Source organism: Ctenocephalides felis, unplaced genomic scaffold (genome assembly GCF_003426905.1).
Source record: "Ctenocephalides felis isolate EL2017-DRISC unplaced genomic scaffold, ASM342690v1 CF-g0.4_SCAFFOLD_01886, whole genome shotgun sequence".
Taxonomy (NCBI): Eukaryota; Metazoa; Arthropoda; class Insecta; order Siphonaptera; family Pulicidae; genus Ctenocephalides; species Ctenocephalides felis.
This window is the reverse complement of record NW_020538040.1, coordinates 184,998,844-185,014,388: the sequence shown is the minus strand read 5'-3', so window position 1 is coordinate 185,014,388 and position 15,545 is coordinate 184,998,844. Positions and strand designations below refer to the sequence as shown.

The 15,545-nt window shown below is 29.9% G+C and overlaps 1 protein-coding gene across 1 annotated transcript in view; it reads left to right on the top strand.

The window, feature by feature from the left end:
* Positions 1-15,545, top strand: part of LOC113376378 (rapamycin-insensitive companion of mTOR-like) — a 39,063-nt gene that overhangs the window by 1,845 nt on the left and 21,673 nt on the right. Inside the window, exons 2-15 of the mRNA XM_026616285.1 lie at positions 22-175; positions 250-354; positions 424-628; positions 690-1,129; positions 1,201-1,377; positions 1,525-1,733; positions 1,798-1,898; positions 1,969-2,159; positions 2,222-2,388; positions 2,459-2,672; positions 2,739-2,988; positions 3,063-3,279; positions 3,703-3,752; positions 3,826-4,957. Coding sequence (XP_026472070.1) covers positions 22-175; positions 250-354; positions 424-628; positions 690-1,129; positions 1,201-1,377; positions 1,525-1,733; positions 1,798-1,898; positions 1,969-2,159; positions 2,222-2,388; positions 2,459-2,672; positions 2,739-2,988; positions 3,063-3,279; positions 3,703-3,752; positions 3,826-4,931 — 3,586 coding nt within the window. The 3' untranslated portion in view covers positions 4,932-4,957. The remainder of the gene's footprint in view (positions 1-21; positions 176-249; positions 355-423; positions 629-689; positions 1,130-1,200; positions 1,378-1,524; positions 1,734-1,797; positions 1,899-1,968; positions 2,160-2,221; positions 2,389-2,458; positions 2,673-2,738; positions 2,989-3,062; positions 3,280-3,702; positions 3,753-3,825; positions 4,958-15,545) is intronic.

The window sequence follows — 15,545 nt, the reverse complement described above, 5'->3', positions numbered from 1 at the left end:
ATATGAATGTATTGTGCTCAGAGATGCTCGAGATATTCGGATCACATGTAGCAGATTAGCATTGCTATCAGTATTACGTAGTTGGGCTGGAACTTTACAGTTTTGTAATCCAGATAAACCTTCTGGTCTTTCATCTATAATATCCATTTTGTATTTGAACCAACTAGAAGTCAGGGTATTAAAATCATTATACAAATCCGAATTAATTTAAATAGTTTTGTAGTTTTTTCATTAATTATCAAATTGTAGAGAGCTGTGTTGGATCTTCTGTATGAATTAGTGGGTTTGCCACAACCTGTTTGGACTGATGAATATTCTGTGGCGGTGGCTGCTTTGGATCCTACTGACTTTCAGGTTAATAATTATTAATAACACTCAGAAATTAAATACTAAAAGTATATAACTTGAAGAGTTTTTTTTTAGGATCAATGGCGACTAAATGAAGGATTTGTAGTTGCAGAATGTCGTAGTATTCTTCCTACATTAGTTAGTACTGTGCCAAGTCCCGCAGAACAACATTTAGCATTGCTTTTATACTGTTTACTCAATTCAGGGGTTCTTTCAGCCCTTGTTGAGGTCATCGTAGCTTCTGATACATTTATTTCAGTTAGAGCTACTATTCTTTTAGGTATGTAAAAATAATTTACTTATATTTCAATTGTTTCAAAACACATACTTGTATCTTTTAGGGAAATTATTAAATATGATGCATATACTGTTGCCTCCAGAAATTTATAATACAAGTCCAGCTTTGCCAAGTTTGATAGCTTATGCTTCATCAAACAAACCGCAGGCTCTTGCTGCTGTTTCAGTATTGGAGAACTTAAATGCAATTATGGAATGCAAGCCAGCTTCCGCAAGTGTATTTTTGGATCAGATATTGCTTTCAGGATGCTTAGTTAAATCTGACTGTAATCTTAATGAATCTCAAAGTCCGACTTCAGACATATCACATTTTGATACTTCTAATGTAAGCCAAGAGAAATCTATAAAGTTGCCAAAGAAAAATAAGATTTTTAAATTTTTTACGGGTCTAAGTAAAGTTGAAGATTTAATTCGAGATTCAAATGTTTTAATTGATAAAGATGGTGCTTCTTGGAATTGGAATGTAGTGAGAGCTGTTTTAAAAGTGATTATTATTTTTAGTATTTTTTGAAAATCAGCCACATTTGTGATGTTTTAATTTCTTTTTTTTAATAGAGCACTCCAAAAGGTGTTTCTGATGAATCACATTTGCGTTTCTTTCGGCGACTTGTGCAATATTTTTCACCAAGTTGTAATCGTTTTTCTCACCAAGATTTGGGACATGGACGAAATTCTTCACTTTGCGTATATGCTGGACTTGAGTTAGTTGATTGGCTAGTCCGATCTTCCCATGTGAGTAGGTACACAAATAAATGAATTATGGTGATGAAATTGATCAGTCTCGGCATCAGCTTTGCCATTACACATTTTTGCAAAAAAAGAATTTATTTACTGCTTGTCATTCTACTAATGAGAAATATTTATATTGTACATTTTCAGCCTGATTATACATGTCTTCTGCTTGAACTGTTTACTGATATTTCTTCACATGTTACTGCCATTAGCAAATCAAAAAGTGCTCATGAATGCCTTTTTAGTCCTCAACATATGTTGGCCACTTTATGCCAAATGTATTTTCTGTACATTGGTAGATTATGCAAATACGAGAAAGGTTTAGAATTACTGCAAGAAACCGATATATTTTCAGAGTATGTAATAGTTTGACCTCATATGAATTTAAATTATTTAAATTAATTATATACATTGTTTTAGGTTTTTTAATATTGTGGAAACAACTAATCACATTTGTTATGTGAAATTGATTGTTTCTGGACTAGATTACACGTTAGATGCAAGTCCCAGAAAAATTCTAAGTAATAAATTTTTATTTCTGCATTTTTGAATATTGAAGTTGCATTTTTTTCATTATATTAATATTTTTAGCTGCAGCGCTTCAGAGTCCTGTTCTAAAATCCAGACTGTATGCTACTCAATTTTTAATTGTTTTACTTAGAACAAAAGCTGTAGACTTTGTTGAATGGGGAATGCCATTGTTAATTAAGCAGATAAATGATAAGGAAACAAGCATTTCTCAAGTTGCTCTGGAAATTTTGACCGAAGCTTGTCATGATCAGGTTTATTTTGCTTTTAGAAAATATTATTTGAACAATTTTGTAAATAAATATTTTGCCAATAGTTGTATTTGAAAAAGCTAATGAAAATTTGGCCAACATTGCTAACTCTTGGAGATCAGGGAAGATTATTAAGAACACGTTTATTTTCAAAATTAGAATCTTTAAATTGTATGACACGTGAAGAAATTGTCACAGAAGTAGAACACTGGGCAAATTACTATAATAAAAGGTAACTTTGATTAATGAAATATCAGTAATTATGTAAGATGATTTATTAAATACACATATAATAATTTTAGATATGTATTAATTGTTGAATCAGAAACACATTGCTCTCTAACACAAAACAATCGCAATGCTGATATTACATACAGTCAACGAGTGAATTCAACTAGAAATAGTAACACATTAATACTGCCCACATTGCCCCCACATCTGTATGGACAAATTATTTGCACAAGTGTCGGTTTAGAAATTTTACAAGGCCATGGTATGATAAACGAAATGATTCAGGTAAAATTTCAGTAATATTTAGTAATATCATCAATTGCTTCTACGTAAGTTTTTTTTAATCTTTAGTTTATAGCTGAAGGGGTTAGCTCAAATGAAAATGACATTCTTCATATGAAGGCGTGTATCTGGGCAATTGCACATATGACAACGAGTGCACAAGGTTTAAAATACTTGTATTCAATTTGTGAAGACGTTATATGTAACATAATCAAACTTGCTAAATATTCTGAAGTCTATTCTGTGCGAGCAACTGCTTTCTTTGCTCTGGGCTTGATTGGTTCTACATTCTTTGGTGCAAATTTGTTACGAAAATTAGGTAAATTATTTCATAATAAAATTATAACATATCATGATCAATTGTTATGTAACTTAAACAATTTTATGCATAAGGTTGGGTGTGTGTTCAGCATAACAGAAATGAAACATGGCCAATAATACTGAAGGATAATCTTCATGAAACCTTAAATAAATCTCGATTGATATCACAATCTTTTTACCGGGAACCACGAAGTTGGTTAGCAAATCCTGATATTGAGAAAAGTTCTGATTCTTTTTCCAGCAGTAGTTGGAAAGAGTACGGAACATTTGGTAGAAATTATGAAACAAGGTAAACTTTGATACATATATATATATATATATAAATATATATATAAATAACAAAATTATTTATTCCATTATACGTTTCGACACTTGATGTGTGTCATCATTCAGTAATCTAAAAAACATTTAACATAAATGCACAAGTGATGATAAATATAAATATATAAAAGGAGGAAATTATACATACCAAACCATATATATATATATATATATATATATATATATATAATATTATTATTATCATTATCATTATTTTTTTTACCCCTGTCCTAACATGACAAGAAAAATTTTTGGATTCAATAATACAAAATCATGTGATCATTGACAGAGATTTTGAGATTGACAGAAACTTTGAGATATAAATGATTATTTAGAAATTTTAATAATTCATTTGTGTTTTATGTTAATAGCTGTCAATTTTTTTTTATAGTTCAATATCAGACCACTCAAAAATTGATACTGCTCTGACCACCGATTACGGTAAATTCATTTGTACTTATGAATTAAGTTTTTGTAAATATTATTAAAAATTTAATATTGACTGTTCTTTTAGATTATTCTAGTGAAAACCATAACACTAATATGCAAAGTAGTACAACTTCCTTGAATTCTCTAGAAACTCATGGTAAAACGGAAAGTAAATCTGATAGCAAACTTTTAGATTTTTGGAAAGATTGTGGATTTTCCTCACGGACATTTACTGATTTTACAAAAGTTCATGATTCTTTAGAAAACCCTAGAGATAATATTGGTCCTTGCTATATGGGAATCTGTCTTCCCATAAATATAAATGATATGTTTCCATCTGAAGGAACTGAAAAGAATAATGAATCTATAAATCAAGATATAGATAAATCAAGTGGCTGGTTGTCTGAGAAAAATTATAATATTCAATTTGATATGAGTAATTTTGATAATGAAACATCATTTAAGCATGATAAACAAAACTGTTTGCTGTGTTGTAGATCAGGAAAAGTTCAATTCAAACCAAATGTTTTGCCTAAAATTATTGATTGTGATGAGAGCATTTCTCAAAGCTTTAGCATGACTCATATAGATGATAAGAAGTTAACATTTTTGATTTTAAAACATATTCAGCGAACAGCCAATCCAGTATGGTATAAGCAATCGAAACAGTCTTTACTAGAACTTAAACAAGCTCATCCTCTAGCTTTCCAGGACATTTGTTTGTATTCTGATATGTGTAACAGTATGTCAAACAGTACCTATAGACTTAATGCCAGAAGGTTTCTCCAAGAATTATTTTTGGACCTAAACTTCAATCAGTTTTTCAGTGAATGTGAATATATATTAACCAATTTGCCATCGTTAGATTTTATTTTACATCAAGATACAGAAAGTAATACTGAAGAGTCGGATGATCAAGCCTCTACTTCTCAGAGTCATTATTCTATGGGAAATAAAGGTTTTAGTAAGAAAGATGAATTTAATTCTTCACAAGAATTAAAACAAGAAAGTTCACAGAACTGCATAGCTTCTACCTCAAGTAAAATTGAACCAATTCAAAAGACTGATGCTCTGCGAGTGAATGTTTTGAACTTAAGTTGTACAAAAAATAAGTTTCCAATTACAAGCAGAATTGCTTCCCAAAGTGTCGATCAAAAACCTAGTTTTTTGAATAATATGAGGATTAACTAATTGTTCAAGATTCCAATTATTTTGAGGTGAATATACATAGCTTTAATATAATATATTTCTGCATTTTGTTTTTGAAATGTAAATATCTCATTCTTTCCAGATGTGGTTAATTTAAATATTTTTTTGTTGTGTCTTTACAATTTGATTTTTTTCTTTTTTACTTGTTATTTTATACAGGAAACTGAAGCTTTTATTAAAATTTTTTCTTTAATTTTCTTAGGGTTTTCTGAATTGTTTGGCTCAGAAAGTATATGTATTTTTATGTGCGTATTGGAAGACTAATTAATCGTGAGCGTTTTCTTGAAAACAGCAGCGCAGATTAAAAAAATCTATTCATTAATAAAACTAAATTTTTGAGCATTGATTAGTTTTGATAGTTGAATTTTGGTATAATTAACTTGTTTGCATTCTCAGCTTATATAAACGCTCAAACTTCTTTTTTGTTGTTTTTTTTTTAATCTTAGTTAAAAATTGTGCGGAACAGTTTTCAGCTGAAGATCGGTCTAGCTGTGTCTTCATAATTGATTAAAATTGTTTGTTTTAAGTACTTTTTGGAAACTATGTATGGATATATAGTTGTCGGCCAAAAAGTACACCCTTAAGTATTATAGACTCATGAAAGTGGCTTAAATATAAAAATTATTTGTAGTGGGGAAAATGACTTTAACGGACTCGGATGGCTAGATAGGCAACTGCCAAAAGAGACGCGTTTGCAAATATAGCGTTATGTCAATGTATTTTTTTTATGATTTTATTATTAATAGAAATAAATATTGGGGTAAGGTGGGGCAAGTTGTTACATGGGGCACCCTGCTGCAATGCACATATTTCTGATTTTGTAATTTATTTTTATAATGTTGGTATACACTACACGGTTCAGACAAGTTCATACTTAACGTACATATTTAACGTCCATTGTTAAATGTCAGTTGTGATTGTTATTGTCCAAATTTTTACCGTGTTTTATAAATAACAAATATTAATCAAATTTGTGAAGTGCAGCGTGAAAAAATTGCGACAAACCTCTCGATTTCTTTTTCGGTTTATTATAATGGGTAAGTAATTGTGGTTTTTTTTATGTTTCTTGTATTTTTTAGCCTCAAGTAAATTTTTGTAAACAGAAACTTAAATGACAATTGATACTGATACTGATTTATTATAAAAAATCATATAAGTTTGGAAAAATGAGTCGTGCAAAAATTTCAAAATTCTATCGTCACAATTTTAAATTGAGACGATAGAATGTGACGATTGTTAATAAATCACAATTATTATCGATTAAGTTTGATTATTTACATATTTTGGGAAGTGTTTACAAATTGCCTTAAGGCAAAATTTTACTTACACCTAGTTTATGGTGGATTTATAAACAACTTTTATATCTACGAATTTTGGAACAATAGAAGATTTATTTAAACTTGAATATCTAGAAATTTTAGACTTATATATCTAGGCTTGATTCAGCTGGTTTAAAATCTGATGTGATACACTGCCCAGTAAACCACAAAACGTTAATATTACGTAACAGTTGTTACGTCAAACATAGCGGTTACGTAACGTAGAAGGCACATTACACACCAGGCATATAGCATATTATATCTAAACTAGTGCAGTTTTCTTCGCGTTTTTCAAAATACATATTCATTTTTTTACATATTTTTAGTATTAATTATCTTCAAGTCTTAACATTTTTATATAGATTTTATTCCTATAATAATAAATACAATAATTTAGCTAGCGACAATAAAAGTTTTCTCAAATTGCTGCTGCGGGTTGAAAGTTCGAGGGCGGTAAAATAGAATAGTAATAAGTAAATGCGATTATTCAACGTCGCCATCTTAATGTCGTGCAATCTGTTACCGGCTATGTTATGCCTCTTCCAAACTAATTGTAAGAATTCGTTTTGTTTTCACAGCTAGAAAATGGATTTTGGTTAAAAATGGTTTTGTATTATTCTTTATTTTATAGCTTTCAATAATATGTTTAAGGTTGTAACATTTTTCTATGAAAATACAAATTTGTTTATTAATGGTATTCTGGTCTAGAATAATAAAAAAAATTGTTTTTTTTTGTTTGATATTTTTAAAGAATAACTATTAAAGAGTGTTTGCAAGAGGAGAAGTTAAATTATTTTGGGAGAGATAGTTGTTTGACAACGATAATCGTCTGCTGTTTCCTTCCTCTGCGAACTTTTAAACTAATAGTTTTCCTTGAATCTGTCTTCTTTGATACGAGACCCACGATTTCTCAACTTCTACTGGACCGATTTACTTAAATTATTTTTAGAATCTTCTTTATAGATTTCTCTTGAGTATGAACTACGCTTATTCCCAAATACCAATTATTATTATTTTTAAACAATTCAAGAATATCAAAATAAAAGTTGTAAAAAAAGTATTTTTATTTCAGACTGTCGCTATTTTGTGAAAAAATTTTTAACTTGTTTGTAGTTCATGCAATTATAACATTATTTTAGAAAAAATAATGTACATAAATCATGGGTCAGGTGCCAATTTTTTGGAACCCATTGTCCACTAACTAATTAAAACTTTATGACTATTTTTGATTTTATTTTTTTTATACTCTCAATATTGCTAGTTTTTTACGGTCTTTCAAAAACCGCACAAAATTCATACCTCTAGACCAGAATACCCCCTTAAATTCCAAAGGAGAAATTTGTTTTTGCCAGAAAATTCTCTAAATCTCGATATTATTTAATTAATATGAGATTAATTGAAGTCTATTATTTACACGTATCGGAAAGTTCATGCTTTCGTAAAATTACAATTGTTTTAAAACATTTAAGTAAATATCATTATATTTCCATTCAATATGATGCAAATTTTATTTATATGGATTAAAATTTTAAGCTTCTTACGAAAATTATATTATAAGTGATTATGATTTTCACTTTCATATCATTGTTAAATCAGGAAAGCATACAAATTGAGAAATGTGTATATAACAAACTTATTTTCTTTTATTTTTTGTCACTTAAACTTGTTCGTAGAGCTTTCCTTCTGCAACAATAATTTTCTAGGTTTTATTTCTGTCTCGGACAGCTTGATATCAAGCAGTAGTTATATCAGTTTTTGCATGAATATATAGATCTAAATATGGTTGGAAGTGAAAATAGTCATTCGGGGAATTAGATATTGGGTAGATGGGTAGATATGGGCACAAAAGTTTAATTTGGCTCTCAGTAATTTTACTGAGAAAACCAAACCACAGCACATAACACATATCAAATAACCAACTATCTAACTATGTTCAGTAAAATTAGTTAAGAATTTTTTAATTATAGAAATATGTCTTTTTGCTATTTTTCTAAATTTTCTCATCTGTCTCTTTTTACTCTATGGGCAGGGTAAAAAGGGGCAGATTCAATGTCTTATTTTTAATTTTAAAGATGTTTTACGAAATAATAGTCACATTATTCAACCAATGCGAAAAACCAGATTTCTTGGGCAGATGTATTACATAGATCAACCGCGTATAACCTTGATATAGTATTTTGTAAGCAATATTTATTAGCAGAGATGGATTAATTTAATTTATGTCCTGTAAAATTGCTTTTTAACTTAATTTACTGTTTTATTTACTATTTATATTCTTGATGTTTACACCTTTGCTAGTGTAAAGATTTAGTTGGTCCCACATGTAAGCTTTTATAAAGGTTATATGAAAAAACTGTTATATCTAACTTAAAAATAATAATACATCTTATAAAACAAAGTATACATGAGAATTATATTTGTGTGTTGTGAACCAAAGAACAGTGCCCAAAACCTAAAAGACTAGTAATGTAAAACATACTATTATCATGAATATTGATACATGGACGTTTATCTTATGATATCGATGTTGTAAGAATTAAGGCGAAAGCTAGTTATACATCCTTTTCCTTCTACTTTAAAATTGTATCGTATCGTTAAAAAAATTTATACTTTGCTTGTTGTTAGATAATGGGGGTGGATCTTTTCACACAAGGAGCTTTTAGGCCCCTCGACCCTTAAATGTCATCATACAGAAAAAGTGCAACCACTGGGTTGCCTTCTAATAATACTAGCTTATAAGAATTACATCAGAACAGCTCATTGAACATTAAGAATACTAGTTTTAAAAAATCTTTGTTATTTTAATAAATTCAATTCTACGCTCCTTTCCTCGACAGTAGAATAAACTGAATCCATTCCAATGGCTCGTGATTTATAGAATAGGCACTTGCTATATATTACATCACACCACCGATCTTTGTTGAAGTTTCTTTGCGTAATTCGGGTCGAATCAACGCATGAAACAAATTGCGCCATATTCTCAAGCAACGTTTTGGGACGGGGATAAGACGTTTTATAAACTGGATGCAGGTTTTGATCAATGATCTTCAAACTCATTGAGAATAGTGAATTTGTAAGGTGAACGAACAAGGATATAACTGATTTTATAAAAAAATTATTTGTGCATTGAACTAATGCTCTTAAAATTTTATTTCCCTTATACGGTATCATTTACATTGGCTTAATTTTGAACAAATATACGACAATCTGGCAAAAAATCATCCTCGTCTGGCTTGTAGAAGAATTGCAGCGAATAGTACACTATTGAATTACAAAGCAAATTGCAATAGAGAATTAAGCTTCGCTGATTTAGAATTAAATTCGATAGCGTTTAATGAAAGTTTTCATGATCGAACGGACTATGCGACGAACTGAATTGTCTAATGAAGTCACCGTCCCGAGTTGCCTGGTTCGTTTCGTTTCATTAGCAGTTGCACTAACTGAATCAATTCGACAGCCACACTTTTTCTATTTATTAAATATCTATTTAGTATCCCGCATTGGGAAAACGAACTTTTGTAATGTATTAATTTATACTTGTATACAGATACATCTTTTTTATCGCAGTTTAATGAGTACAACTGTATATTAATATTAATACATGTGTACAGTGTGAGAGATTTCCCATTGCCATTTCACATAGCATTGCCCGAAATGGGCTATTTTCAACTGAACACATATTTTTGATCTATATTTTCGAGTGAAAATGGACATCGCTGCTGCCTGATGTCATGTTGTCCAGAGGGAGATTCGAACACGACCCCTATATTCGTGTGTGTGTGACTCCTATATATATCCTATATTCGTGTATGTGTGTGTGAATAAAGAAGACTAAAATATGTAAAAAAAAATTTAAAAAACCTAAAGAAAATTACACTATTTAAGATACTGCAGTTCATCATATCTGATGTTAAACCAGAAGCAAGGCCAGAAATATTTTTCTAAAATTTCTAGAAACATTGTTTTAAAATTCGTAGATGTTAAAGTTGTTTATAAATTTATTATAAATTAGGTGTAAGTAGCATTTTTCCTTAATCCTTATGTAAGTTATAAACAATGCTCGATATATGTAAATAATCAAGTTATTCGGTAAGAATTGAGATTGGTCAACTTTTAAACTAGTGACGATACAATATTGAAATTTTTGAAATTCCGAAATTCGATAAATTTTTATAATTAAATCGTTTTTTTGACCTATAATGTAAAAGGATGTTCGTTAGGTTTATGCACTTTATCACCTAACAAATTTTCATCAAAATCATAAAAAATATAACAATCAGTTATTTATAAATGGCCAGGATGATCTTTACCAAAATTAATTAGCACATGATTAGAACGTTTCCCAACTGATATCTTTCAAAGAGTTTTTTAATTTTCAAAATCGGTTTAGGATCTTCGGTAAAAAAGTATCTGCTGATTAAATTCTATTGATAGAAAAATATCTCAATAAATGTGTCATGACTCATTTATTCTCCGAATATTATTTTATTTATTGAACGTTTTATTGAACTGCGAACAAAACTAACTAGGTAATTATAAAAATATATTTGCAAAAGCTCTTATAGAGGGCTACCCAATGGTTTTTTTGTCTGTGATATATATTTTTTTGAATTGTGATTATATTTTTAATTCGTTGCATCAATGTTCCGAAAGTATATTTATATAATTCAGTATAAATCATATTTATTTAGATCTATATACGAGTATTAGATCACTCTGGTTATTAGGAGAGATAATAACATTTCATGATAAGTTCTGAACAGGATTCAAAAATTGAAAATTATTACTATTTGTGTTTATTATATTACAAATATCTTAACACATTTTATTAGTACATATAAGAAGACTTACTTGTGGACAAAATTTATATAACAATAATGCAAGAAATGGAATAATATAATAAACTCGTCTTGGCTGGATTATCTTCAATTAAAACGTGGAACAAAATGAAAAAATCTTAAAAAAATGGTATGTTCAATAGATTACATCTAAAGTTTGATATTTGCCAAATAGTTTATATTAAAGCAGTACAATATATATATATATATATATATATATATATATATATATATAATAGACTATATTATACTATACATCCGCGTTCGCATAGTTTATAGATTTAGTTCCATATAGTTGTAGCCACGTCAAAGCAGACTCGCCTCCTTCTGTTTGAAGAACTAATGAGCATCCTCTGACTTGCCCGCCGCCCTCTAGCTGTTCAGGACCTTTATATACGTGAACGAAAAATATAATAAATGTAATACTTTATTATAAATTTTTGAAAACTATTGACCGTACCCCAAAACTGTCGTTGACAAAAAATATTATTATTAGCTATTTCTGTTAGACTAACAAGAAGAGCCTCAGGTTTACTCTTCTGGGATTTGGATGAAACGTGGCATGTTGATATATTTTGTAGTCAAAACGAATTCTTTAAAATATTATAGCTTATGAGAAGTGGTTAATTACTCCCCCCTAAACACCGTACGGCGGTAGCAATGTGAAATCCACGTTGAGTCCACATGAGTGTCACAGAGTTGAAGGCACGCTTGTGGATTTCAGATTGCAAGCGCCGCTCAAATTGCATGGTGTTCACTGGGTCTTGTATGAATAGTAAATGCAATGAAAATTGATCTGGAAAACTACACACATGTTATACTGTCATTAAAAAAACAAATGAAGAACCTCTACTGAGCACGATTATTAAAAAGAAGGATACTGGATCGGATCCATTCTGTTAAAGAGTGCCATCTACATGATGTAGTCAACGGTAAAATAGAAGGACTCAAAGGATTGGGAAGAAGAAAAATGCAGATGATTGATGACTTACACGAGAAGAGAAAATACAGGGAACTGAAAGTTGAAGCACAGGACCACGAAACATGAAAGAAGAAGTTTTTGAAAGAAAAACGCATCAGTGTATAAGGACCTGCCTTCGGCCAGACTACTAATTATTAACGTACTAAAGTATGAAACGATTGTAAATTTCCAAAATACTACCCTTATAATGGTCCCATTTCCATTGGCGTATATTTAGCTATGTGCGTTAAAACTTCTGGAGGGAACGCGACATTTCTCGTGAAAGATAATGTCCAAAGAAATAATTCAACTAAATAATTGTTAACTTTAAATATTATTGAAACTACAGAACGGGTAGATGCACTAATTAGCTCATTGTTCATTGTTTGATGAAAATATTATCGTTCTATGATATTTGAAAGTATATGTAAAGAATCTGTGAAAACTAGGTTTAATGCAACTATTTAATGATCATGATATCTCAACATGAACAGGTGTAAAAGATACAAATGAATAAAATTGAATCATATTTTTTTTAACTTAATATAACAATTTTTATTTTATGTAACTTGAGCTTGTTCGTGCCTCTGTGGTAAAAGCTTTGATTTTGCAACGACAAGATCCTAGGTTTTATTTTCGTCTCGGACAGCTTGATATCAAGCAGTAGTTATCTATAAGTTTTTACCTGAAAATATAGATCTAAATATGATTTTGTGTGAAAATAGCTTTATGGGACATTAGATATACAATTAATAATAATAATTTTATTCCACAGAATACAATTAAATAGACGGCATTATACAACTTTTTCAAAGTTTTTCAATGTATATTTTGAAACTTACAATTGTAATTAGATATTGGTAATCCGTTTTTGTCTTCAAAAAATAAATTATTTCTTATATAAATCACGGATTACGAATATCTAATTCTAAGCGAGTTTCAAAATATAGATTGAAAAAATAAAAAAAGTGTTATAATGCAGTCAATTTAATTTTATTCTTGGGATAAGATAATTATTAATTATATATCAAATTCCCCATAGGGCTATTTTTACATGACGTCAAGTAAATGACATTTTCAATTAAAAACTGATATAACTAGTTGATATCAAGCTGTCCGAGACGGGATTAAAAGCTAGAACCTTGTGGTTCTAAATTGTCAATTAGATAAAGTTTTTGTTGCTATTGATAAGTTAGTTGTTAAATAAACTTTTTGTTCAAAATGTTATTAATCATTCAAATTTAAAACTGGTATCTATATAACTTTAAAAAAAAACTCGGTCAACAAAGAGCAGTATGTATAATTACATGGTAATACTCCAGGACAATAATTATAATTGGATATAATTTTACTCCCAATTTTTTCTATATTAAGTAGATATTTATGATTCGGATTAGTAGATTATTCGGATATCTCTACTCTTAGTATATTCTAATTGAAAAATTTCGGAAATGTGTCGGATTGGATTCAAGCTTCAATCAATTGCAAATCATTTAGAGTAAAAGTTAACAGTTTACATTCATTATATTATAAATATACACGTGTTTCACTTGGGTTACTATACAATTCTACATTAAATTAATTTTATTTTCCAATAAATAAAAATTGTTTATAGCAAAATTTATAGAGTACCTATATAGCAAATGGCTTGTAAGATTCAAGACATTTGTCTCTATATATTTCTAAAAATGATAGATTTCCAATGTAAACCTTAATTTTTTCTATCCAGTCTGTGTTTCTCTATAGTCTATATAACGACGACCGTGGATTTTCCGTCGGAATTATCTGTAGCCGTAATCAAATTATGAATGAAATCGAAGAGTTCGTACACAAGAACGAGCGACAAGCCGGTGCGACCGCGCACGGATTGATCATCCCGCTCCGGCAGGAGGGGAACAGTTAGGTCCGTAAGCCGAAGTCAGCGATGTTGCTAAAAATCTAATTGTAAGGGAGCTGGAAATTGGAAGAAATGTCGGGAAAGAAATCACATTCGAATAACATTTTTCACTTTTATATTAATATAAAAATATTTTATATATAAAAATACTCGAAGATACTATAAATACGGACATGAAAATATACATCGAGTGGCTAACTGAAAATAAACTAATAATTAACATCGATAAAACAAAATACATATATTTCAAACATAAAATACTCAGAACACTAAACTAAATATTAAAGTAAATAATAGAGAAATAGAAGAAGTGGAAAGTATAAAATACTTAGGACTGATAATAAATGAAAAACTGACATGGACAGAACATATAAACAAAATAAAAAGAAAGATGGGAGCATTAACAGGGGCATTGAAAAGAATCCACTCTTTCGGCAAAAAAAATAAAATACAATTCAATTAAAAAATAAATTCTTAAAACGCAAATAATACCTATAATTTTATATGGAACTAGCAAAACCGACGAACGCCGTTTTGCCACCAGATGGTATTTCGATTAGAAAAATTAAGTGTTTTTTAGTTGAACTTCTCGAAGTAAATGAAAGTGAATCCGCTAATTATCCGTTTCATTGAAGTGCTCTTTGCTAAACCACATTTTTTGTTTTTGGTCTGACGTTAACACAAACAAAGCGGATGGTTTTCCAACTCGTGAACAGGCAACGTATAACTGCTCATGTGAAAAACAATGATTTTCTAAATAATATATTTGAAATTTATCCCGCAAACACTAAGCGATTGGCCTTGCGACTTATTATTGCGAACGCAAGGCGAACTGGAGATTGCAATCGTTCGAAGTCAAACGAAAGACCAGTCGGAATCATTGGTATGTCACCAAATCGCCAGCAATTTTTGATTGAATGGTGAAATTCAGTGCGTGCACATCATTATTCTTTGCGGCAAGAATTGCTCGTTGACTTAACCAAGCATAATTCTGATAGTTCTCACTAATGTCATTACTCGAATTTTTAATTACGGTGCGTGAAGTTTCAGCAATTTGCATTAAGGCACGATGCCATGCACCACTAATTTTCTTAGATATAACCCTTGCGGAGCCCGAGTACTTTCGAACGAATGCAAAATTGTCAATATCGGTTTGTGCGTTCTGGAGTTATATCGTTATGAAGGAAAACCCGACTTATTTTCATATATATAAAAGATATATGTATATAATCTATTTGAAATTATTCAAAACAATTATTGATTATTTTTATTACTCGAATTTTTAATTACGGTGCGTGTAGTTCTAGCAATTTGCATTAAGGCACGATGCCATGCACAACTAATTTTCTTAGCTATAAACCTTGCGCAGCCCGATACCTTTCCAACGAATGCAAAATTGTCGAAATCGGTTCGTGCGTACTGGAGTTATTTCGTCAGGAAGGAAAACCCGACTTATTTTTATATATATAGAAGATAACAACATGGAGCCAAACAACTAAAGCTAACCTAAATGACATACAGAGAATAATGAATAAAGCCATAAAAATAGCATATAATTTTCCACATTTGACACCCACCAAA